A 26,039-nucleotide genomic window follows, 5' to 3' on the forward strand; every position below is an offset into this window, starting at 1 on the left:
CCACGGCCATTCTTAGTCTCAAATGCAAACTGCACAACCCAGACACTAGGGTTGGAATTCAGTGTTTATTCAAAAAGGCACCCTAAGGCAGCTGGAGTGGAAACGCTACATGTATGAAAAAAGGCAGCCGGGAAACTCAGCTGATCTGGGCACAGCAGCAGCAACTGTATTTACTAACACTTGTTTTCTGGGAGCCTATGAGAGAAATGGAAATAATTAGAAAGGACCTGAAAGGGTGGTATTTTGTTCCTTGTTTTCCTTATAAGGAGCAAAGCAAATTGCAGTAACACTTCGGGAGCTGGTATTCCCTATTGCCACGGGGACAGCCGATTCCTGGGTGGAGGAGTTTGTTTATACCTTAACAAATACAGACTGTTTTGTTGATTCAACAGCAAAAAAAAAAAAAAAAAAAAAAAAAAAAAAAGGAAAAAAAAATGCTTGCCCCATTCTTTGCTTTCAAACACTTCCCCCAATTAGAAAATGTCTCATAAAAATGCATCATGTGATAAGCTCTTGCTTTAGTCCCAAACCAAGCTGGAGTCCACTGGAGGTCTTAGAATTTGAATCCTTAGGGAGCACACATTTTAGCTCAGAGTGTAGTTACTCTGTCATGAAACAGGGAGCTTTGCCCCTTGCTTGTTTTGGAAGGAAAATAAATTAAAAAAAGATTGCAGGGGATTTTAGTTATTATATGGCCAGGGCTCCGTTTAGAGTCTGTGGCATTCAAAGCTGGCTTTAATCACAGCATGATGCTTGAAGCCTCCAAAAGTCCAAGTGTTTCCTTTCTTTCTTTCTTTCTTCTTTCCGTTTTTTTTTTTTTTTTTTTTTTTTTTTTTTAAGCGTTACTTCACTGAGGCAGAGGGCTGCCTTTGAGTGACGTCACGAGTTTGAGCAGCAAGCTGCACAGGAGAAGGGAGGCTGGGTGAGTGACAGCCCAGCCTACTTTTTAATAGCTTTGTCATGTGACTGGGAACTGTAGTAAGACAGGTGCCTTCAGTTCACTCTCAGTAAGGGGCTGGTTGCCTGCATGAGTGTGTGCTCTGTGTCACTGTGGATTGGAGTTGAAAAGCTTGACTGGCGTCATTCAGGAGCTGGATGGCGTGGGACATGTGCAACCAGGACTCTGTATGGAGTGACATCGAGGTGAGCCGGGGCTGGGCTGGGCATTGCAGCCAGGACCGAAGCTTCCCTCCCTCCCGATGCAATGATTCCTGTAAGGGGGGGTGGGGGGGAAGGGCTTAGACGACGAGAGGAGGAAGAAAAGTAGCCCGGGCAGGAGCTTTTGGGAGGGAATCTCAATCTTATCTTAACTCCAATAAGTTTGCTATTTTAAGGTGGCTCTGAGATCCCTTGAGCAAATCAAAGCTGAGCTGCTGTCACCCATATCTGTTGCAGTTGGAAACTCTTTCCATGTGCCTTTGGCTCTGTTTCTACTCATATGCAATATTTATGCTCTAAGATATTGATATGAATCAGAAGCTGAAGTCTTTCCAGTGGTGTTTAGTGGCCCGGTTGGAAAAATGCCATTTCTATTTATAATAAGATGAAGATAAAAATATTAAAATGGATGTGCTCAAATATAGTCAGTTTTGACTCTAGTCCGGATTTTTTTTTTTTTTTCCTTCCCTCTTCCCCTCTCTTCTCTGTTCATCAGACAGAGAACTCACAAAATCCTAAATAATCCTGCTAGGCTATTTTAGATTGCTTTCCCCACGGCACACAGCACAACGAGGCTGCTTCCTTTAAAACACCTAGATGTGGCTGAAAGATTTGGTCAGCAAATAAAAAAACCCACCCGTGCCTCACGGTGCAAGGTTTTGCACTAGCGTCGGTGGCAGGGAAGCCAATGGTTAAATCTGCCCGGACCCGGAGAGCCGCCTGGAGCCGGAGAGAGGAGTGTGTGCAGGGCTGTGTGTGGGGCTGCTCGCTGCTTGTGTAAAAATAGACGGCCATACATCAATTCCACAGTCTGTGCTGGCCACGATTCATACAGGGGGAGAAAAGCCAGCCGTTTCCTCCTAATCTCTGGAGCCTACGGTGACTAACAGGGGGACGCAGGACCGCGGCGCGTTTGCATTCAGCACAGGGGCACGTTCTCGGAAAGTTTGGGCAACTTGGGGAAAGAAGCTAAACTTTGTGTGCACCGCGACGAGCCGGAGCCCGACTGCATTGCACGGGGGCTCGGAGCTGCTGCCAGGAGTGTGGCACAGGGCTGCGAGTGCTCCCCCCGGGTGGCTGGGGGCACGGCGGGTGAGGGGGAGGATCGAGTGCCACACGTGATTAGATTAAATAAGATGTCCATGTGGTGCAGCCACACACATCTGAAGTGCAAACGGTTGGGCCGGCCGGGCTGCGGTCGCTGCTCCTCTGCGGCCAGGCGTGCCCTGGGTCCCTAACCCTGCACCGGGCTTGCCCATGTGGGCTCGGCGGGCCCTCTCCTGCCTCGGCCCATGGTCCCTGCGGATCCCGGCCGCCCTTCCCTTGCTGTGATTTCTTGGGCAGGTGGAAGAGATCCAGATGTTCCGTAGGTCCCGCCGCTGTTGTGAGTCGGGGTTGCAGGTGGCTTCCAAGTCCCGACTGTCCTGCAGCGGCCGGGGCGTCCTGTGGCCGGCAGCGCGGGGCTCAGCTGCTATACTTTCATTTTTCCATCATGTGTTATTCCTGATGCTGTCGGGAGTCGATATGGAAATGTGGAGGATTTGTTTTACTCCCCGGGATGCCTGCAGTCGTTTTCAAGGAAGCGTCCGAAGCACTTAGAACAGTGGCCCTTTCATGCTTTGCTGAAGGAGGTGAGCTCCCGGGCTGGGCGTCCGGCCGGGGCCTGAGCCGTGGGCCGGCGGAGCCCGGCCGGTCGCCTCTGTTGCACCGGAGGCAGCGAGCTGCTGGAAGCCCTGCCTCCGCGGCGGCGGCTCTGGGAATCACCTCGGCCAGCCTGACAGATTACGAGCAGCAGGTAGCATGGGCAGCTTTCATTTTTTGAATCGTTAATGTTTGCTGTCATCCTAAAACGTATTATGCCCTTTTGCACATAATGACAGGACAGCGCAGTGGTTAATAAAGGCCTGTATCACTAGAGCTACTCGGAGTCCCCGGTGTTTCACAGTTTAATGAAGGTGATGTACAATAAGGTTACCAAGATTGATAGAGACAATTCACATGCCACGCACTCCACCAAGACTGTCATTCTTTACTGCCCCCCGCCCTATTCCCTTTTCCCTGTCCTCACGAATTTTTTTTTTCCTAAGAAGTAAGAATTCTTTCTTTTTCCCATTAATATAATTAATGTGGCCAAGTCCACTCTTTCTTCTCTCTCTCTTTAAAATTTACCATCAATGGCACCAAAACCTCCAAAAGGTTAATGGAGAATTATACTTAATTATGATGATTCATTATCATCAGTGCAGTTAAGCTAATTTATTGTCTGCTCCTTAACTAAGAGAAAAGTCTGTTGGGGTGAAAAAACGTACAATAATTAGCCTTTTGTGTTTAGTGACTGCTTTATCCTCTTAAATCTTATTATAAAATTAAGGCTACGGTTGTGAAATAGCTGTCATAGTTGCAAAGAGGCAGTGGAATGTGTCTCTGTAATTGCGATAAAGCACACCTGTTACAGATGTTATAGGGAAGCAGTAAATATCAGCATGTCAGATGAGGACAGTTACAGGGCTCGGACTGTTAAGTCTGGCATCATCCAAAGGCCAAATATAAATTAATAACAGGAACACCTGCTACCACTAATGTGTTTTAGATTATCGGGATAATGCCACATTCAGAAACCCTGATTTTATTAGCGTGTCAACATTGGCAAAAACACAAGCACGTTTTCAGCCATAACCTAAGAAGCAAAAATGAGAGAGAAAGAGAGGGAAAAGAAATGTTATGAAGTAACAGCACAGTAAATAAAATGCCAGAAGTTGATCTGGTCTTTTTTTTTAACGGTCCTTAAAAGTTACTTAAGAAAATGCACGTTCTCGAAAGGGTGGAGGGGTCTTGAACAAGCCGTGCCTGGAGGAGGCGGGCGAGGGGGGAGAGAGCAAGAAGCTGCTCACCAATCCGGAGGGCACGCCAGCGTTCCAAGGCACTACGTTAGGTCCTCCACGACGGGAACCAGATGTAGAGCTCCCGTGTTTTCTACCTTCATTTTATTTCTTTGTTGCTGTTTTTGTTGTCTATGCTTTTCCGTTTGAGGACTGTCCCGCAACGAAATCCTAGTGGGTTTTGCACCGTTGGGAAAGTTATCCCCTGGTCTCTGAACCGATCATGTCGTGGAAGAGTTAACACCGTGTGCTTGTACCCGGAGGATAAGCAGCGTGGGCACCTATGGAGGCTGGGAGGTGTTACACCCGTAACCAAAATGCAAACCTTGCACCCGAACAAAACCTTCCCCCCCAGCCTGGCCTCTGCTTACTTATAAACCTAGTCAAGTACACCGATCTGCAACTTTGGGCTACTCCGATAATAAAAATGTAATGACCAATAAAACGATAAGGAAAGAGTTTAGGTGGAGAGGATTGCCCTTTCTTTTTGCATCACCCGTGTGCCCGCGGTCTGGGATCCCACCGGGGCCTGGTGGTCTTAGGGAGGAAGCACAGTCATCTGCAGGCTGCTCCCAGCCTCTCCCCTTACCAACTGCTGACTCCATTACCCGGTACCTACTCCTCAGCGTGGGGCTTATGATCATGCTGCTGCATATGACCCGTGGAATGTCGCCTGCCAGGGATGACAGGGGTGCTCGAGAAAAAAAAAAAATCTGCATAAAACTTATTTTATTCAAGATCTAAATGTCACGCGGGATCTTCAGCTTCGTGCTCAACTGCTGCCTGGATGTGAACAACTGCACAGCATCTCTGCTGACCTTGGAAGGTAGGGCTGCGAGGCTACCACTTCAGACTGTGTGCCTGCTGAGGTAGACACCTTGGCTTGCAGGTGGATAAAATCCTGATGGCCCTGGCCTCACCAGACCCCCTGCAGTAGGAAACTTCTACAGGGTTCTTCACAGTATGTGGGGAGGAAATCACCCCGACTGCCAATCTGAGGCTAGAAGCCCACCTCTTTGCTAAGGTGGTCCACGTTTTTCAAGAAGCCACAGTGTGGGATGACGGAAAGACCACCTACTCCCTGCAAGGAAGTGAAAGGAAGTGAAAGACTATTCCAATCTGACTATTCCAATTCCTTGCTGACAAGCAGCCCGGCCCTAGTATGGGCTTTTTTAAACCTCTCAAAATATGGAAATCATGTAAAAACTCCAAAGAAAAGTAGTTATTTTGAGTTCACTTAGAGAATAGAGAATAGTTAGGGATACATAAATGATGGGAAAAAATACAATTGTGGGACGCTATAGTGGTTTTTCCTTTGTAGATGTCAGGCAATCCCAATCTTACACACACACACAGACACACACACACACCCGCACAGTTGCAAGTTAAACATAATGAAAGATGTGAAGATCATACAGAAGAACTCTGACTTTTGTCCTTAAGGAACTTACTTTTTTTTCAAAATATTTATTTATTCATGAGAGACACACAGAGAGAGAGAGAGGCAGACACACAGGCAGAGGGAGAAGTAGGCTCCATGCAGGGAACCCGAGGTGGGACTCGATCCCAGGACTCCAGGATCATGACCTGAGCTGAAGGAAGACGCTTAACTGCTGAGCCACCCAGACGTCCCAAGGAACTTGCTTTTGCCCTGTGGAAGATGAAGTGCCGAAGCTCATGAAAAGTCAAGTTAAGAGCAAAAGATTAAATTGACAATACAAGAAAACCATAGACCAGTTGACGGGCTTGGGCTTGCGTCATCCGTTGCTGAAGGAATTAGAGGATTCAACTGGTTACGAGGAGCGTAAGTGGGTGGAGTTTTCCTACTAGAGTTCTCATGCTTTTATTTTTCATTGAGCAATTATTTATTTTGTGGTGGTGGCAAATCCGACGTAAAAATCAAATTTGTATCCTTCCGTCAAAGAGATTATACTCTAAGGGTAGCATAAGATTCTGCATACGGTTAACCGGAAAACAACTTGAAACTCATTAAGCACTAACTGTCAAAAGGGTACAAATTCAGTTGGTTTCTAGCTGGAGGCATGAGAGAGGGCTTCATGGAAATATGGCACTTACCAAGAATTCGGAGGCAGAATTTTGGATGGAATGGGTCAGGCACAGTATCTTTTAAGAGCAAAGTAAGCAAAGGAATTTAGGAATTTTTTTTTTTTTTCCTTCTTCTGGTGACTAAAACCCTGGAAACCAGCTTTGGTGGTGTGGTTGAATTAACCAGGCTTAATTCCTATCACATGCTATTGCAGTTTAACAAATTCCTGCAGTTAATGAAAGCTTTTTTTTCCCCCCTGCCTCCTGCAGTGTGCTGCTCTGGTTGGTGAAGACCAGCCTCTTTGCCCAGATCTTCCTGAACTTGACCTTTCTGAACTAGACGTGAACGACTTGGATACAGACAGCTTTCTGGGTGGACTCAAGTGGTGCAGTGACCAATCAGAAATAATATCCAATCAGTACAACAATGAGCCTTCAAACATATTTGAGGTAAGGGCATCCCTTGGTGAAAATTAACTTCTCCTTGAACTTGGCTTGGGCCACGATATGATCGTTGGCCTGAAAGCGTAATGGGTTCTTAACTTCGTTGTCATCCAAAGACTTTTTCTCACAGGTAGGCACTTCTGATTTTGTGGAGAAACAGTGTTTGCAAAACTAAATGCATTTCGTTGTTATTTTTTTTGAGGATTCAGGGGCTCAGGCCCCCAACAGAGTGCATTAAACTGTGTTGAAATAGTAAGGGGTTGTGAAAGAATTCGTGACAAAGGAGAACAAAAGTCTAAACCTGTTTATTCCTGTCTATTTCCCACAGAAAAGGGCCTAATGTAAATTAATGTGAAATGTAAAAGAATGCAATGTTTTTTAATCCAAGAGATTAGACGTCTACCTTTATTTGCCTCACCAAGTAAGTGAGCAGTTATTATTACTGTTATTTTGTGACCAGACCTCTGATTTCTCTATGTCATAGAAACTTTGAAACCCAGCTATTCTAATATTTACTTAGAAATTAGTAAAAATTCGCTTACCTTTCAATAGTGAAAGTTACCTCCCAGGCTCCAGACTCTTATTATAAGCCTACCCTATAATAAGGAATGTTAATCTACTCCTATTAAAGTGTTACTTTGAAAAAAGAAGTTCTTTCTCACAAGATCAGCGCTCATTTACTTGAAAATAAGCGGTTTCTTGTAGGGACAAACATCGAATACTCTGGCAAATGAGCTGAATAAGGACTGTTAAATCAACTACTTTTCAATATCACAACCACCCGCACCAGCATCATCATCTGATATCCTCGCCCTAATATGTGTCAGGCTCCATGCAAAGCACCCTAAATGTATCTTTCAAGCCACCAGCAGAGACATTTCTTAAACTTCAATGTATTTGGTTGAAATCTGGAGTCATTAAGAAAGCCAATTTTACAATATTTATTGAGTTTTTCCAGCACCCAGCACATAAAAGGCACTGAATAAATGTTTATTGAGTCATTAAGAAAACCAATTTTACAATATTTACCGGGGTTTTTCAGCACCCAGCACACAGAAGGTGTATTGAATAAATGCCTGTTGACTAATGAGTGAAGAGTGACTATAGTAATATTAATTAATAACAGTGATAATGAACAATAACGACAGTGGCCAACATTTTAAGATCCTCTGTGCTCTGTATGCGTCACCTCACGCATCCCTCCAAACATCCTATTTTTTTAGGTACCCTAAGAATCATTCCCACTTTCCATAGGCAGACACCGAGTCTCAGAGAGGTTCAGTGATTTTCCCCAAATCACACAGCTAGCTGACAAATAAAGACCAGGGATTTGAACCCCAAATTGATCTGACTTCCCAGTCCACATCGCTGATAAAAATAGAGTAACAGCGAGGTTGGGTGACAACCATCCCCTACAAAGACATACCAAGCTGCTGTTTTGCTGAATATATTTAAAAATAGAACAGACTCGTTCCTTTCAGTGTTGGTTGACATGGAAGCAGGGATCGCCGGGGGGAGCCGAGGTGGCTGTAGGTTCTGGCCACAGCTAAGATTTTCTAATACGTCTGAACAGAGTCTTCGAAGGGTGCTCAAGGCGGTGGGGTCAGGGCTGGGGGGAAGGAGCCCTGAAGGTCTGGGGTTGGTTACGCTTCCCAGGCTTCTCGGCCGGGTCTTAGAAAGTTCATGTGAGGACTTGGCTAGTTAGAACTGGTAAATTGAACATTCCTCATTCAGTACACTTGTCAGGCGACAGGCCCGTTTTAAGTCATGCTGCATTAAATAAACAGTACTTTAAAAAATGTCCATCTCTATAGACCTCTTATCTAAAAATCGGCTATTCCCTGTTGGGTGACTGCCACGCATTTCGTAGACGGTGGTTAGGGAATTACTGAGACGTGGGGGCCGCGGGGGAGGTGGAGCGCATGTCATGGGAGTCAGTGCCTCCCTGGTGGGCTACTTTCAAAAAGTCCCTCCTCCATGACCTTGTGTCCCCATATTTCATGCTGTGGCATCTTCATGAGGTACCTTGTCATGTACACCTCGGGGGGACCTGGTTCACCAACGCGTTACCTATAGATGCCTTATCCCGTCCGAAAACACCCCCTTTGCTTCCTTGTATGACTCTCGACCACTGATAGAATTGTTTTCAATGCTCTAAAACACAAAGTTCATTGAATTTAGTTTCTCATTAGCTCATTTTAAACCAGTGACTCTCAAACCAAAGCCGTTTGGACTCCCCCCCGACCCGGGGACCTTTAACAGTGTCTGGAGATAGGTTTGGTTTTTTTGGACTGAAGGCAAGAGGCTGCTACTGGCATCTCATGGGTAGAGACCAGAGCGGTCGCCAACTCTCCTCCAGCAAACAGGACAGGTTCCCACGACGAGGAGCTCTTTGGCCCTAAAATGACAATACCGCTGGGGTGGAGAACCCCTAAAAAAATAGCCACTGAAATTCCCTTTTATAAAAACACCCGAGAGGAAGTGGGCAGCTTTCAGAGAGAAGATAGAGTTAAGATACAGGATATGAAGAATCAAAAGCCACATAACATCGTGGAGATGCCCTGGGATTGAGCTGTCAGGAATTTTGTTAGTGACAGCGAAAGTGACCGTTTAGATAACCTGTAACAGTTTTCCCTGATGTCACAAAACTCCTTCTTCTTTGTCTGTGCAAAGGGTAAGGGCCATATGTGGCAACACCGAGACGCGGCCGCAGCTTCTCGAGCATTTGCATACGGCCCAGATGCCTCTACTCTTTGCCCTCTAGCGTTAAACTCAGACAGCTTTTCTATAAGGTTGGGGGGCGGGGTGTGGAGCAGAGGTGGAATTCGAAAATTGTGTCTCCCTGGGAGGCAGGTCCCCAGGCAGCACAGTAACCCTCGAGTGGCCGCGGCCCTGGGCGGCTTCCTCCAAAGCAGCCTCTCCCAGAAGGCCTCCCCCGGCCTGTGCCTTTAAGCCTCTCCCCGTGGACTTTACCCAGGCTCACTTTCCTCCAGTTCTCAAAGCCCTGCCTCATCACATTTGGGAAGGCCTTGTACTCGGGCAAGCCAAACAGTCACGGTTTCCGCCACCTCTGATCTGCCAATAACAAGCATTACCTACCTCCGATTCCCAGAATAAAATAAGGCACCGAGTAGCTGAACATGCTGCCTGACTTAAGGTAGCACCTCGATGACAACCCTGAAGACTGGCCCCCGGGATTCTGAGTCTTTTTTTTTTTTTTTTTAGATTTTATTTATGTATTTGAGACAGAATGAGAGAGAGAGAGAGAGAGCAAGAGCAAGCATGAGTTGGGGGGGCAGAGGGAGAGGGACTAGCAGACTCCCCACTGGGCAGGGAGCCCGATGCAGGGACTCGATCCCAGGACCCCGGAATCATGACCTGAGCTGAAGGCAGATGCTTAACCCACTGAGCCACCCAGGAGTCCCAGATTTCTGAATTCTAATCAAAGCCGAGAGCGAGGGGGGTATTTAGAGATCCATATAGGATGCCAATAGTTGACAGATAGTATAGCCAAATGTTAGCACCTTGGGAGTAAATAGAAATCTCTTCCTTTGGCCTCTTTTGTACATTTGATCTAAGTTTAATTTTTTTTTTGACCTCGTGTTTTAGTTTTTTTTTTTTTTTAAGTTTTATTTTTTTTTATTTTAGAAAGAGAGCACATATGCAGGGGGAGGGGCAGAGGGAGAGAAACTCAAGCAGACTCCCCGCTGAGCTCGGAGCCCGAGATGGGGTCTCGATCTCACCACCCGGAGATCACGACCTGAGGCCCCACGAAGAGCCAGCCACTTAACAGACCGAGCCAGCCGGGCGCCCCTATTTTTGTTGGACTTTAAAAGAAAAGATGAATGTGATTGAATGTCCCACACTGGGAGAGTGAATTCCTCAGCGGGGAGCAAGGGATGCCAATACGCCGTTGTCCACGTTGGTTGAGAAACTGGACACACAAACAGGAATCACTGCTTGCACAACAACCTGTGTTGGATGTGTAAATGCAGGTGACCAGGTTCTATTCAGAAGCCACTTAGAAAAACAGGACACAGGCTTTTCTAGGTGCAGTCTCCAGTGAATCCGATCCGTGTGTCAGGAAAACAGGATGCTGTCTCTGGACCGGTAGCAAGATTTATGTTTCAGAATATTGCAACATAACTTCCTTCCCGCTCTTGCCTTTGTGCATTGTTTGAAGAAGGAGAATAAAGGAGTGCTTTTAGAGCATGGCAGTACCTAAGGATGGGTGGCCCGGGATTAGTTTAAATAGCACGTTGGCCCTTGTGGTCACCATGGGCCACCTTGTCCCCGTTTCATGTAAACATCTGCTTTTAGTGCCTCCTTGACACAACTGCATGCGCATCTTCCATTCGTTTGCGTGTTACCTCTGATTCCCACTACTTGGGGTTCTTCAGAGCATGGCGAGTGAGAAGGTGGTTGTCTCTAGGTCATTACTCATAACACGTTCTGAAGTCTGCCTTTGCTAATAACGGGGGGACAAGGGCCCACAGCCGCAGCCAGCATTCATGTGGGGTGATCACCGGGACGCTGGGTCAGGTCTGAGTCGGTGAACTTTTGTGGGACCACAAGTGGGGGGTGCTTTCCCGTTATCCATGAGAGATGTCCTGTCATGCCAAGGGTGCAATGGTAGTTGGAAGCTTCCAAGAATATTTGGTTATTCTGACGGGAACACAAGAGATTTTATATTTCTTCTTTGGACTTTCTATTGTTTTCTCATTTTTTTTTTTTCTAAAATGGGCATATATTATGTACGTTTCAAAGTTTTTTGTTGTTGTTGTTTTGTTTTAACTTGGCTATTCAAATGACTCTGAGTATTTTGGGAGCGGGGAACTTGCTTGTCTGGGTCACGGAAGTGTTTCTAGATGTTGTGTTAGAAGACGACAGAAAGTAAGTACCCCAAAAATATTTGCAGCAGAATGAATGAACTGACCAAGACATCTTTACTGATGATGGGAACCTCAGTAGGTGATCTATAATTACATACAGAGCACAGAGGATCTGTTTCCTAGAGAACCTAGTTTGGGAGGTCAAATGAAGAAATGTGAAACAGTGAGCAAACAACAAAAGACTGCCTGTACTCGTGTACATATGTGTGTGTGTGTTTCTGTATATATATATATATATTTCTATATTAGCAATTAAAAATAATTTAATACTGCCTATTTATGTGTATGTGTACATGTATATTTATATACAGCGGGTTATATAATATATATATATTAGCAATTGCCAGACTGCGTGTATGCACATATACAGGTGTAGGGGTGTGTGTGTGTGTGTGCGTGTGCGTGTGTGTCCTAGCTAAGGAGGGAAGCAGCAATAAAAACATCATCAAGGCTGATCCAAAAAAAAAAAAAAAAAAGAATGAAATGTTTCCACAGGGGGAGCATGACGGTGAGGAGCTTGATTTGCCCAAAGTGAAATATGTACTGATGGGAACGACAGGGGTAGGAGAAGCAGGTGTGGATTTAGGGTGGGTGCAAATTACAGCAGACCCCCGGGAACCCAACTGGGAGCGTTTCGAGTTTACACAGTAGGAATTAGGGTGCCAGTGAAGATTCTTAGTGCTAGAGAGCAATATAACGGGATCGTATTTAAGAGCGTGCCAATGCCCCTAGCGGGAGAGCCGTGGGCAAGCAGAAGGCGGGAGGAATTGGACGGCAGGCCCTGCTGCATTCCGAATCCCGTGCAATGCAGGTGCGGGGAAGGGACAAGGTGACAGCAGAGGGGATGGTGTCCAGGGAACAAAGGCTTGAAGCATCTCAAAGGAAATTTCCATCAGCCCTGATGAATATGAGTTAGGTTAGAGAGGGAGGTGGCAAAGAATGCTAACTCACAAATATTCCAAAGAGAATCAGAACTTCGTAGATCTCTTCCCGGTTACGTTTCTGCTCACCTTTAGGAGCTGAAGTTCTTTCTTAAGACTTGTGAGTCGTCTTACAAAGGGGCTCTCCGTCTCTCTGCTGCCTCAGGGGCAGAACATATTTAACCCAATCCACAAATTTACGTGGTGTCTGCTTTTTTTCACTTGTCTCCTTGGAGGAAATTCTGCAGCCTTCCATGGTAATGAATTCCTGCTCCTGACTGTGCCTGTGGTCAGAGACTTTTCTATGAATGGCAAACCTCTTGGAATTCTTAACAAAACAACAGAGAGGAAAAACCCGTGTCAAAACCACCTCACCTTAATTTTCATCATGGAGAGAATAAATTCTCCTTTGTTATTCGGAGACACCGAATTAGTTGGCAATAATCACTTCTCGGAGGTTCCTGGGATTTCCAATTTGCAATCAATAAATGTTTGTCATTTGAATGAAATTTACAGTCCCCAACCAGATTTTTGCCACACTTGGCGATGACACTTAACGGAGAACATCGACTTCAAGGAAGAAAATAATAGCCATTTAAGTGGGGAGATAATTGGCTGTAACATAAGAACATTGAAAAATGTTGAAACTCATGGAGACTTATGGAGTATTTTAAAAATTTATGTTGTACTTATCTTTGCATTTGTAGTCTACCACAAAATTCCAAATTCTGGGTATAAATCAGTTAGATGTTCATCTTGGAGAGTCACAAATCAGAAAGCAACAATCTGACCCAGCCTGTGTGCTGCTTTATTTTCCAGCGTCTACTGTGGGCTTATCTTGCAGGGGGGACGACATAGTGGGGTGTGTGTGTGTGTGTGTGTGTGTGTGTGTGGTCATCTACACACCTCAGTTAAAGACTGTTTTAGACTTCTTGCCTTGATAACATCTGCCCTATCTCGGGAACATCTGGTTTATCACCCTGTTTCCTCCCTGCCATTATGCTGACCACTGGGAAAATAGGGCTCAGGAGTCCGGGCCCACAGGGCTCTGTCTACAGGCCCCCGCCCCCGCGAATAAATCGCAGGTGCCGGTTACATGACCACCTTCTACCCATGCGTCACTCGCCTGCCGTTTGCCTCTGGTAATGCAAGGTGTGGTTAGGAGAGATGAGGTTGGCTGCCGTTTTTCTTGGAAGTCGATCCGACTCTTAGCCATTTGCAGTTTGGAAAGTGAGAATCTATATGTTTAATTAGGCACAATGATTGTAGAGTGTACTGTTGTGTGTTGGGGGGGGGGGGCTGTTTTTTTATGTGTTTTTTTTTGTTTGTTTGTTTGTTTGTTTTGAGAAAAGACCAATTATTTCATGCCAGATACTCTAGGTGCTTCCAGTTGTAGGTGAGCCATTTCATGAATGTACCTTGTTTTGTTGTTGTTGTTGTTTTTTGTGTTTTTCCCACCTTCTGGATTCACCAGAGGGTCATTTCACCACAAATGACTCTGCCTAGATCTCTCTGGGGCCAGACAAGTGGAGACCCACCTTCACAAGGAGGAAACACCTAGAGAGGAATCAGGAAAAAGTGGCTCATGGCCTCTTAGATTTACTTGAAAGATACTCGTGGAGGCTAAAGTGATCAACATTCAGGATGCTGGATTGGACAAACTGTCTATTTGTATAGCAACGGTGTGTGCTTGTATAGTAACCTTACACATATGTCGCGTCTGTTTGTCCATGTCCCCCTGTCTATATGCAGTGTCGTGGAGACACAGCCCAGCAGATGGCTCACCTCTGAATGAGATCAACACGCAAAGCAGATAAAAAGATGAACTTTAGAGACCGCCTTGTTAAACAGAGAGCCAAATTGCTCTACTCTTCCCTACCCCAGACTTCACATTTTTAACAAGTTTAATTTGTCCCTCTAATTATGGGCCTATCCTTCCATCAATGAAAACTTTTATTGCGGGTCTCAGAAAATGAATTGCCTGCGATGTAAAACAATTTCGTAAGGACCATTTTTTTCCCCTTCTTTTTTTAACCTCTGAGGTTGCTTTCGAGATTGTGTGCTCTGACGTATAGTTCTGAAAGCCAAGCAGGATGCTGTATGTTACGTAGCCTGCCGAAGATGCCGAATTACGATTGGCTAGAACGAGAGCTGGGGAAAGGGGAAGAGAGGTACACGATGAAATAAATACACCCTCTCGTTCTTGGCAAGGGCAAAATTTTATGAAGATAAATGACTTCTTATCCATTACGCCATTTGTGCCAAAACAATGATCAGAGATACTTTTGTGCCTTTTCTGTTCCCAAGTGATAGAATAATTTGCATAGTTGGAGCCTCTAAACACTATCACCTTGTAGATCTGCCCATCTCCATTACTACTGCAAGTTATTCATTCAAGGTTTGCGGCCGGATGGGTTAATGAATTACCAGATCTTGCGTAAAATGACTTGGCTTGACTTTTAAACAACTATTTTTTCCTTTTTCTTTCTTTCTTTCTTTCTTTCTTTCTTTCTTTCTTTCTTTCTTTCTTTCTTCTTTCTTTCTTTCTTTTTTCTTTTTTCTTTTTTTTTTCTTTTCTTTTTTTTTCTTTCTTTCTTTTTTTTTTTTTTTTTTGGCCAGTCTTGTGTTTGGTGTTAATTGGCTCTAGGGACCAAGCCTCCGATCAAGTTTTTTTTTTTTTCTCCTCCCACCAGAAGTAGCTTCGTTCAATATCCTACCACCCCCCCCCCCCACTCCCCTTTGTCATTCTCTTCCAAACTTAGGCTCGGAGACAGTGGGTTCCAGGAGCTGCTGCGTGCAGGCTGATAGGGCCTGGAGGAGGGAGGAGACTCAGTAGCCAAATCTTTGGTAGCTGAGGCCCTTGCTTGTGCCAAATCAGCATGATTTATCATCAGAGCCCTGTCTTCAGCACAACTAAGTTTAGAGTGAGTTCCTCGGTGTTCTTCACACGATATGCAGAGCTGGAGCTCTGAACTTTGAAGGAAAGCCTCAGAGCAATTTGCAAAGTGCTGGTGCTTAGTGAATACTAAATTACATTTAGGAAATAGTGTGCTGTTACCAGTTATACTTCATTTTTATTCTTGACACAGACACCTAAATCAGAGAACAGTAACATTTCAGAGATTATGGAAGCAGTTTGGGTATGTTCCAACACTATAATAGGATCAGAATTTTAAGGCCTTTTGTATTATTACCAATAGTCACTTAGTTTCTGCTGCAGTGTACTTTGTAGGGAATTACAGCTTTTACTAAAAAGATTAAAATGCTATTATGCAAATGATTGCAGTATGTTATTATGTTTACAAATTAACATCCATGGCTCAACACACAAATTAACTAACTATTCTATCTATGTTATTAAGGATTTAATAAAGTAACTGTTAATAAAAATGGGTAGCTCGGAACACTTAATAGGAAACAATTGTGATTTAACACAGAACTCGAGCATCGTGTTTAACGTTCTAGGTGATATAATGGTAAAATCAAGTTGAGCAAAGCACACGGAGGCACCGGGACCATGTGAACCGCAGACCTGCTCATCTGAGAGGCTGATGGCTGCGAGCGAAGTAGCTTCAGGCTGCGATGTACAGTGGGCAGCACATCAATAAATCTAAGCAAAGCACACAAACCATCTTCTATTAATAAATAGTTCATTGAAATGATAATTGCCCTCCCTACGTGTTTGATATGTTCCATGCACGCGGAGAATACTTACATTATTCTAAAATGGAGCTCAGAGCAAATTTCGATGTTGGCGGATGAGATTTAGCTGCAGACTATCGCCGTGTGATAAAAGGGGAGAAGGCTAGATTCGGACTAAGATGGCTTTACAAACAGGCTGCAAATTGCTATTCCTGGCTGCTCATAAGAGATCATAAAAGCAAGGAGATAAGAACCGCCAAGGTCCCTGAGAAATGAATGTATGTGATTATGTTATCTTGTGGGTTGGATTTACTAGACAGACCGACAACACCTTTGCTTTAGTCCAACAGGAAAAGTAGAGATGCAGGATTTGGACAGCAAACTTTGTTAGAATGGGGACATTCCACAACACTGTAATTAAAATGCTTCCAAAGAGACCCAGGATTCCAGTCACTGAGTCCTTTGCTAGATCTCAAAACGAGAGCGAGAAGTATTACCCAACACGAAGCCAACAAACAAACAAGGACACAAAAGAATTGCTCTACAATCCTGGAGGAACTTGATTGATATTTCAAATGTCCGGGGCTTGTTTTTCTTAGCCAAGTGAGAGTGTTGGAGACTCCTATGGAAACTGTAGCCTTTTTAGGTCAACCTAAAAATAAATAATCAAATTAAAAAAAAAAAAAAGAATAAATCAACAATTACCTTTTCAGGTCTACCTAGAGAGGACAACTAACGTGAGCTTCTTAGCGGGAATATCTGGGCCTACTCAAGAAACATGAGCAGGGAAGCAACCACAAACCTGGTCAAGGTTTGTGTCCTTGCATACAATGCAAGCAATTTATTTTGTTCCGAATAGCACCTCTGTTGTTGGAAAACTACTTATGCAAATTTTTGATATCTAGCTTTAGCAAGGCGCCTGGTTCCTTCATTTCCTTCCACATTTGGATAAATTGTGTTGTTCTTCACTCTTCCAAATTTGTCCTTGTGGAAGCGAACACTTGCAAATTGGTTGAAGCTCGCTAAGGGAAAGAAAGGGAGGGGAGCGGGAAGAGGAGGGGAAAAAAAAAAAAACCTGCCCCCAAACAGTTGCTGGGACAGCTTCTGATCTGATGGTCTGTGGCCTTGTCCCGTTCCCAGGCACCTGATCAAGAAAGTGGTACAATTCTGTTTTGCAGGCATTCCGGAACTCTTGCCAACATTTACCTGACATGACCAAGGTTTAAAGTACTTGCTGTAACTTTAGGCAGCGTAGTGGAAATGTGGATATGTGCACCTGCGTGTGTGTGACACACTTCCTTTTTTTTTTTTTTTTTAAAGGAAAACAAAGTGATACTTGCCATACAAGGGTGGTAAAATAATTAGTCCGGTAGACAAATGCCTTGGCCCATGTTTGAACAGAGCTTTAAGGACACGGTGTTCTCAGCAGCCACATATCTAAATACAAACCAGTGTCAGCTGCCATGCAGACCAGAATGTAATAGCCCGTTCTCACATAGGTCATCGCCAATCCATTTTGGTCACACCGCACATCTGTGTCTGTGTGCTGCAGCTTCTTAAGGTGGTATTTGGACTTCATAAGAACACAAACAACCAAGCTATAAATTCCCACTGCTGGAGTTATTTTGAATAAGTGTATACTGTTTCATATTTATAATGGTGAGGCTTCATAATATTCACAGCGAATATATAACACCGATCAGTTCAACAAGCATGAAATTGTATGTTGTCAACTTGTCACATAAATAGAGTCATATTCAGGCCTGCGATAATGTTGAACTAACATTTTTTTCCCCCCACAGTTGTCGAGAGGGTCACAAAAAAGTGGGGAGGTAGCACTTCCTTCGGGTAGATCGACAGTCAGGGCCATTGTAAAGTTGATATTAGCGTTGATGGGTCCCTTTTCTTCCCTCCCTCCCAAGCGCTTGTTTTCCTTGGGTGAATGCTAATTGGCTAATCTGGTGTGTTTCTTCTGTCATCCAATGGTATCATTTTCGGCAAGTGCTAGAAAGCTTTTTTGGGTTGTGGATGTGTGAGTGGCTTTTTCTGTTCTCCTTTAAAACAATTTTTTTTTTTTTCTATTCTTGGAGCGCAAATCAGCGCTAATTGTCATGAAATTCTCTAGCTCTACTCTGGCAAGCGTTCTTGTTGTCTCTGCACCTCAGTTAACTCTTAATTCATTACCAGATCACTGGTGAAAGCTCGGCATTTTGGGTGAACTCTCCTGCTAGAGAGGATTTAGAGAGGGGGAGAAAGGAAGTTCTTGAACCCAAATTGCACCTAAATGAAAGGGGAAGAGAGGACAGAGGGAGCGTGTTCACCCGGAGCTAGGGAGGAGCTACTGCAGAGATCACTTGCCACAGCGGCTGATATTTCTGTACCAGAGGCAAGAGAGGGAGCCGATGCCCAGTACTTTTTCACTTTTGAGAAATTCTTAGATGTGTTCGATCCCCCCCATCTCAAATGCCCATCCTCAAAGGGCCTGAAGACAAAGTGTTGCGGGCTGGGTCTGCAAGCACGGTGGTTTATCCCATGAGGTTGCTAACTCAACACCTCAGGGCCATGCATGAGAAGGCAGCTATTAGCAAGCATGACTTCTCCCACCAGCCTTTTCATCCCATATCACTTGTGATATAGGTGGTCACATTTTCTCCTCTGGTTTCCAACTTTTGCCTAGTTTCGCATGACTTCATGCTTCTGGATCTAAAAGTTCCTCTATTACTTATTTACCCATCCATCAACAACTAATGCTTGTCGACTGCTAGCGTGCTCACGTCCTTGCCGATTTCTGGGGAGGCAGTGGTTGAGCGTAGACACAGTCCATGGCATCATGAAGCTCATGGTTAGTGGGAAAGACAGGTCATTAAAATCAAGTGAGATAAGCTGTCTGATAGAAGAAGCGAAGCATTGACTTTCTCCACCTGCTTGTTATCCTGGTCATCGCTAATAGATCAATTCTCCCCTTCTCCGAATTGGTACACTTATCATCTTCAGGAAGGCCTTTGCCTTGAGGTGGGATTTTTCTGGAGTGCATTTCTTCTAGTCACTGGGGACTTCTATTCCAAACCGAGAGCCCCGGCATAGAGTCCAATAGGCCCAGGGCAGTGGAATAGAATATTTGAAATTGGAAGAGCTGAGATTTATGGTGTTCCACACGTAGCACATTAAGGAAAACAGCAGTTTGCCCATTGGAATTGCTGAGGGAGGACAAGAAGAAGCCAACCTAAGGGAAGAGAGCAGAGCTGTCAGCAGAAAGTTCTTTAACCTGTGTGCAAGGCTGATGTGACCAGAAAGTTGTGCCCTTGGCAGAGTGTGTGGGACTCCTTTGGATGAAAACCATTCTGTACCATTTTAGGCCTGTTGACTTTTCTCTCTGAAAATGATATTTCTGTCCAGCCGGAAGGGCTGACATGCCTTTGCCTTGATGCGACCTCCCAATTTGTGCTTTTCTCTCCCTTGGAGCGCTCTTCTCATGGTCTCACGGGCTAGGCCTCTAGAGGGACTACTTGTCCCCTTGAATAAGGCAAGCACAGGGAGATTGTAGACCTCTCCTCTTCTTCTCTGTGGGGGTACCAAGCATTACACCTCTACTGAGCTGTACTCGGCATTTCCTGTAATACCCCGGCTTAAATCTCTTCTCCCCAGTCCTTTCCGAGAAGCTGATTTCTGCTTATGAATGGTGCTTATGTAGGGGAAAAAAAAAAAAGGTGCCTCTATTATAAGAATGCCCTTGGTTTTTCCACGGGCTCTTGGCCTAAGGACATTAGCTTCCCTGGATGCCATTTCATTTGTTCAGATGTGAAGTTGGAGCTTCTCTTTTCCAGACATAGTTCTCCTGGGTGTCCAGGGATCCCGGCCAACTCCGATTCTGTCCAGAAATGTTCTCATGTCAGGATCCTCTTGTGTCTTGCCAGCACATGCTTAGTGGGGACACCCTGCTCTTCTCTGAGCTGCATCTACCAGCCTGGGTTTTGCTTTCGGGCCGTGCTGCCCGATGGGCAGGCTCGCCTCCTGTTTGTACCGGAGAAGAGTCTGGGCGAATGCCTGAACATTAGAATGCAATGATGCTGCCTGGGCTAAGTGACATCTCTCTCTCCCGCTGGTCCCCAATTCCAGGGCTCTGCGTGCAGCAGATTTGAGAGTTACGTTAGGTCACAGCGCCACTTTCCAGCTCCTTTAATCCCGTCAGCCGGCAATCCCACCAGTAGGGCCGTGGTGGCTGCCCCGGTCCTAAAGGAATTTGTGTCAGCTTCTCTGGGACAAATCTAGTCTGGCTGCTTTGCAATATTTGTTCCAACCGAAAGTTTTGACAAAGACTTTCTGTCTGCACAGAACCAAAGAATTGTCTGTGGTTAGATGCACCGGGAGGTAACTGAATGTTGCCTGGTCTTGGCAGATAACTGAGTCTGGTCATCCACGTAGCATGATCCATGCCCCATTTAATTTGTCTTTGAATGGCAAATGTGTCTCTTCTCTGAGTCAGCAAAAGGCGTGATGATACCCTCTAACAGCACCGTGTGACCTCCATGCTGCTTTTGTGATCCAGAAAAACAATACACTGATCCCGCTTTTTCCCTTTGGTTGCCGGTTCATTTTTATTTCCAGCTACATGCTTCCTCGCTGAAAGAGAAGATGTATGTTCCACAGATAGGACGCATTTTTACTTAATCACGGCGGTTATTTTTATAATTCATATGAGGAGACCTCATTTCTTTGACCATTATTAACTTAGCATTATTAATTGTCTGAAACATAGCTGAGAAACACACCATTTGTAAAAATGTCTTGGAGAAGCCAAACCAGAGGCAGAAAAATCGTACCCTCATCCTTAATGCATTTTATTCCCAGATAAGCTTCTCCAGCCCTCACTTAGCACTGGCTTCCTTTTGTTTTACTTACAATTTAAGCCAATCTAGTTATCTGTTCTCCGAGCCCACGGAAGATTAGAAGAAATGATTTAGCAAGCTAATGAGCTGGTGGAGGCAAGGAGATCATAGCAGGAAGTGGGCCCTGACCAAAAGACAGGAGACCAAAAATTATCAAAAGTAGGCAAACACTCAAAATAGGACTGTCCGGGACTATTCAGTTAGTGGGCACATGACCCTGTATTTCTCAGGGCTGTGTTTCTAAACAGCTCCCTGTAGTCATTTTGCAAGTGTGACACAAGGCCACAGAAATCAACTCTCAAAATTTTTAAGATGGGGGAAATACGAGAACGATTCTGAAATCTTTCCATTCAGTGCTTTTAATAAAAAAATTTGGTACTTGAGCAAGTCACCCCCTCGATTCCTCTGCACAAGTGCCTACGTGGATTAATGGCTGATGAGGAGAGATAAACGAGACATGTATACAAACACGCATGCATATTTTTAGACCTGGAAGATTTTCATGGAGTCTTGATAGCGTTCCGTAAGACTTTCCCATGTAACGGCACCAAATAAGACAATACCCCATGAAATGTTGAACCTCATTGTACGATCTGTCAGATTACTTGCTCCCTTAAAAAATACAACTGTTAAAATTTCCTCTGATAAAGAGGCTGCTGATTTCTTTTCTCTTGTCAATAGTGAAGCTCTTTGGCTACAGGACCATTAGTCAAGACAAACACAGCTCAGCGGAGTTATTCGTAAATCAGTAATTCCCCACATTACTTTAGAACGGCATCACCCGGACCTTCCCCCCTTGTTGCTCTCTTATCCAGTCCTCCAATAAACCACCACCCCAACAATGCGTAGTTCATGGGCCCATATTCATTTGGAGCACACTCAGTTGCAATATCAGTGCTATAGGTGACTCCCCCTTTCTCATGTTGTCTGGAGATCCTGAGGAAGAAACCACCAACCTCAGGGCTTATAAAATAATCCTTAAAATGCGCCGTTTGATTTTAGATAAAGGAATTCAGCTAATGTACAGGACTGAGTTCCCTAAATTTAGTATCTGCCTAGAAACCCAAGGAAGGCGGTGACTGTGACTTCTTTATCCAAACTCTCTGGCCCAGCTACGCCACCTTTCACCTGAGGGGACAGAATGGACAGCTTGGATTTCTCCATGTGGACTCGGAGCTTTGGTTAGGCCATGACCCCTCATTAATATTCAAACTTTGGCAATTTCAAAGAATGCTGTCTACCCTGACTACTGTAAGCAGCCCAGCTCCCCTGGTACTCTCTCACGCTTATCCTTTGTACGGAGGCATTTGTGTCTCCCTTCATGTCCCTTTCAGGAGTAATTCTTCCCTTGTTCAATTTTTCCCTTTCTCTTTATGGCTGTCATAATAGCCCCTGATACAGTCAGGCAGCGATGACCCTGTCCATCACTCACCTGCAAGCTATTCTTGAACTAGCGGATGGTCCCTGAGTGACCAGATTAATTGTGCCGGTGGTGGGTCTTTCTACCCGACCTTTCATCCAGTAGCATAAAAGCTGATTCCAGGCTGTGTGCAAGGCTGGCGGCCCTGCCATCTCAGTGCCCTCCGTGGAGCCAAGCAGTGGAAAGGAGAGCATCAATGCAAATTAAGTGCAGCGGCAGGGAGAGAAAAAGTGTGTAGTTGGGGGGTCACCAGAATTGAAATCTGTTCTTCTTTGAGTGAAAAGAAGTCTTAAGGAGTGAGCGTCCAGAGGAGGTTTTCCACAGACACAGTTTTCATACGCTGCCCTATAACAATGTACTATTCTGAAGGCTGTTTTGTGCGGGTCTGTGTTCAGTTGGAGCCTTTACCAGGCAAAGGATAGCCTATTAAGTCCCTACACTTGGGAAGGTACTCGTGGCCCTTCTTGGGCACCCAGTGGGCTTTAATCGTCACACGCGCCTAAGAGCATCTTTTCCTTTTGTGAAGGCCTTTGAATTGTGGCAGTAGCTGTTTGGATGTAGGCTTTCCGGCAGTGCCCCTCAAGCCATATTATAAACTGCATGAGGGAAAGGATGTGTCCTAAGTGCTGCCCCATTACCTTGCCAGTGCCCAGGACGAAGCCACGCATGCAAGGAATTCGATCTCCGATGTCTGTTAATGGTTGGATTTGCAGTGGTTGGGCCAAATATGAAATTCAGAGGGAGAGACAGAGAGAGACAGAGAGGTAGAGATAGAGAGAGAGAATAAAATGACCTTCCCAGCCATTCAGACCAATCATGCTAAAAATAAGACGTATCAAAGATCTGAGCGCACGTTCTCCAAGAGATGGTTTGTAAACAGAGCCAACAGTGACAGCAGTATGTTGTGTGCCTGCCAGAGAGGCTGTGAACTTACCTTCTAATTCACTTGCTGCTCAGATTAAGATATCTGGGTGGTTTTAATGGCAGTTGGGAGACATGTGGCTGTGTGAAGCCAGTGTGCGTTGGCACGTGAAGACACAGTTGCACGTTTGCAATGGGTGTTGAGTACTCACTCCTGTCCCCTGTAAGAGGGGGAGTATTTCTCACATGCAATGAGGAGCTAAAGAACTGGGACTTTTCCAGGGTTCCAGAGCGTCAGGGGAACTGCCTCTGCACAAGGAACCCGCTGTGTGGGGAACCTGTTGCCACGCGATGTCATGAACTCCCGGGTAACAGCCGGTTCCTTGTACACACTGCCCCCGACACTGTGCTCATATTCCCTGGCCTGTTTTAACTCTCTCAGCAGATCCAGGCATCAAGTTTTTGCAAATATTTTGGTGGTGTTGTGGTTTCCTTGTCAAAAATCACAGTGGAAGGAATTTACCCCTCGCGGAAAAATGATTGCATGATTACACAAGTTCCTCGTGCCATAGTTGTCTGGCAGTTACCTGATTTCTCGGAAGAATCCAACACAAAGGCTGGAGAGAAATGGTGGGATGGCAAAGGGTGGCTAATTTCCCAAGGCATTTGGGCTTTTCAGAGGTTGTGAATGTTTTTGTCCTTGCTTTCCTTTATAGGCTGGGATCATCGAAACCAGGGTACAAAAATAGCAAAGAGGATCCCGTTAACCTGAATTTCCTAGTAGTTTTCGTAGAGCAATTGAATTCATGGCCATTTTTGCTATTTTAGCAAAGACCTTGGTGACTTGTCTTTGTTAGAAGGGAAAGGTTTGATCAGTCCGGGGCTTCGAGTTGACTCTCGTGTTATAATTCAGTAGGCTGCTATACAGGATGCTCTAAACCAGGGACTGATTTTATTCATTCCTAAATTGATCCATTTATCAACCATGTGCCAGGTTCTCATCCAGGCACTCAAAATACCTAGATGTGTGTACTCTGTGCACAGTACTTCAGACACAGGAGTTGGTTGCCCGATGAAAAAGACAGATTTAACTAATTACAAGATAATGGGGTGAATTCTGTGGTCAAGCTAAGCCATGGAATGCCATGAAGATGCAAACAGAGTACAAATGCCTGCTAAAACAGAGAGGAAGGGGCCCCTCCCTGGGTGGCTCAGTGGTTGAGCATCTGCCTTTGGCTCAGGGCGTGATCCCAGGGTCCTGGGATCGAGTCCCATGTCGGGCTCCCTGCATGGAGCCTGCTTCTCCCTCTGCCTATGTCACTGCCTCTCTCTCTCTCTGTGTCTCTCATGAATAAATAAATAAAAATCTAATACATAAATAAAAAACAGAGAGGAAAAGTGGTAAGCGTTGATAGAGTATTTAGCCATGAGATTTGATCCCATCAGAGGCAAAACATTCCCATTGACTTATAAGATGTCATCAGCTGCATTTCTCACCCCTCAGGAGGAAAACAGAGTGGTCAGGAAAAAGGATGCACATAGTAGGCTCTTCCTAATATTTCTGGCAAGGCCTGTCCACGTCGTGCTTAGCCGATCAACAGCTCATTAGATTTTAACAAAAGCAGCAGAGCTAAATAAGAATTCCTCAGTCAGGCACCCCGGGCGCTATCTCTGAGAGCAAATGTGACATAGAGAATCCGAAGTGAATTAAATAGTCAGCTACAGCAAGCCAGACTTTAAAAAAAGCCCCGAAATGACCAAAAATGGAAACATATTACAGTTATCTGCATTCACAGTACAGAACAAGTTTGGTCGTATTTAAGATAATTCTCTAGTGCCTACTATTTTTAGCCGAAGGGTAAGCTTCTCTAAGAGTCTTTCCGCATTGCAACCCTTTAACCTGGCCTAACAAACTAAGCCAATAAGCTGTCTGATGTTCCCCGTCCGTCCGGGAGGAAGAGAGATAGCTAAAACAAACCATTTGCGGGGAAAATGTTCGGCCTATCTTGTATTAAGAGCTTTTTTCATATAGATTTTTAAAACATCCCAATATTAAGTGTTGCCTGTCAGAGACCAAAATGTCAAGCTTTGCTGTTTTGAAATTGTAGGCTCGTGGTTATAAAAAGAGGATTTTATAGGCCTAGTCTAATGGAAATAAACATTACTCCATTACCTTCGGTAAAACCAAATCTTTACAGTTCAAGCTATCGTTATTAGTGTCTATGAGAAGAAAGAAACGTTTCCAGGGGGTTTATTTATTTTTTTTAGGCAAAGAAAGACTGGCGAGCTGTACCATAGCAAATGAAAGTTTTCTTAAAGCTTTCCCCTCAGTGACTTTGCAGTGTGTAATTTAAAAGCAGGAAGCAAAGAAAATGCAGTTTTAAAACACTAGGCTGGCTATTCCTGGTATCTTTCTTTCTTACATATTAACAACCCTTTGTGAAACTATTGCTCTTATCCATTCTTCTCTGTCTCTGTGCAGTGCATGCAAACGCCTTTCTCAGCTCTTCACCGTGCACGCTTCCTTAGTGTGTGCGTGTGCGTGCCTGCCTGTGTCTTGCGCGTGGCCGTGGAGCTGCGAGCTATCCCAGTTTAAACTGTATGACCACATATGTGGACACTTCAAATCTGTTTTGTAAAAGATTTTATTTATTTATTCGCGAGAGACCCAGGCAGGGGCAGAAGCAGGCTCCCTGCGGGGAGCCCGATGCGGGACTTGATCCCGGGACCCCGGGGTCACCACCTGAGCCCAAGGCAGATGCACAACTGCTGAGCCACCCAGATGCCCCGGACACTTAAAATCTTATTTTCTACTTGGTTTACCAAAAACAGTGCTGCTCATCCTCAAAGTTTGAGATTGTTCCAAGGTCGACCCTTTCACTGAAGTTCAG

At 44.9% G+C, this 26,039-nt stretch overlaps 1 protein-coding gene across 9 annotated transcripts in view; it reads left to right on the forward strand.

Moving 5' to 3' along the window:
- Positions 1-26,039, forward strand: part of PPARGC1A (PPARG coactivator 1 alpha) — a 639,247-nt gene that overhangs the window by 536,389 nt on the left and 76,819 nt on the right. For 8 of the 9 annotated variants that reach the window (XM_077880956.1, XM_077880987.1, XM_077880937.1 and 5 more), the window contains one exon: positions 6,354-6,533. In XM_077880956.1, the coding sequence (XP_077737082.1) occupies positions 6,354-6,533 (180 nt within the window). Of the gene's footprint in view, positions 1-919; positions 1,144-6,353; positions 6,534-26,039 lie in introns of those variants that run through there. The other variant, XM_077880974.1, reaches the window with a different exon arrangement.

The sequence above is a fragment of the Canis aureus genome, chromosome 2 (assembly GCF_053574225.1).
Source record: "Canis aureus isolate CA01 chromosome 2, VMU_Caureus_v.1.0, whole genome shotgun sequence".
Taxonomy (NCBI): Eukaryota; Metazoa; Chordata; class Mammalia; order Carnivora; family Canidae; genus Canis; species Canis aureus.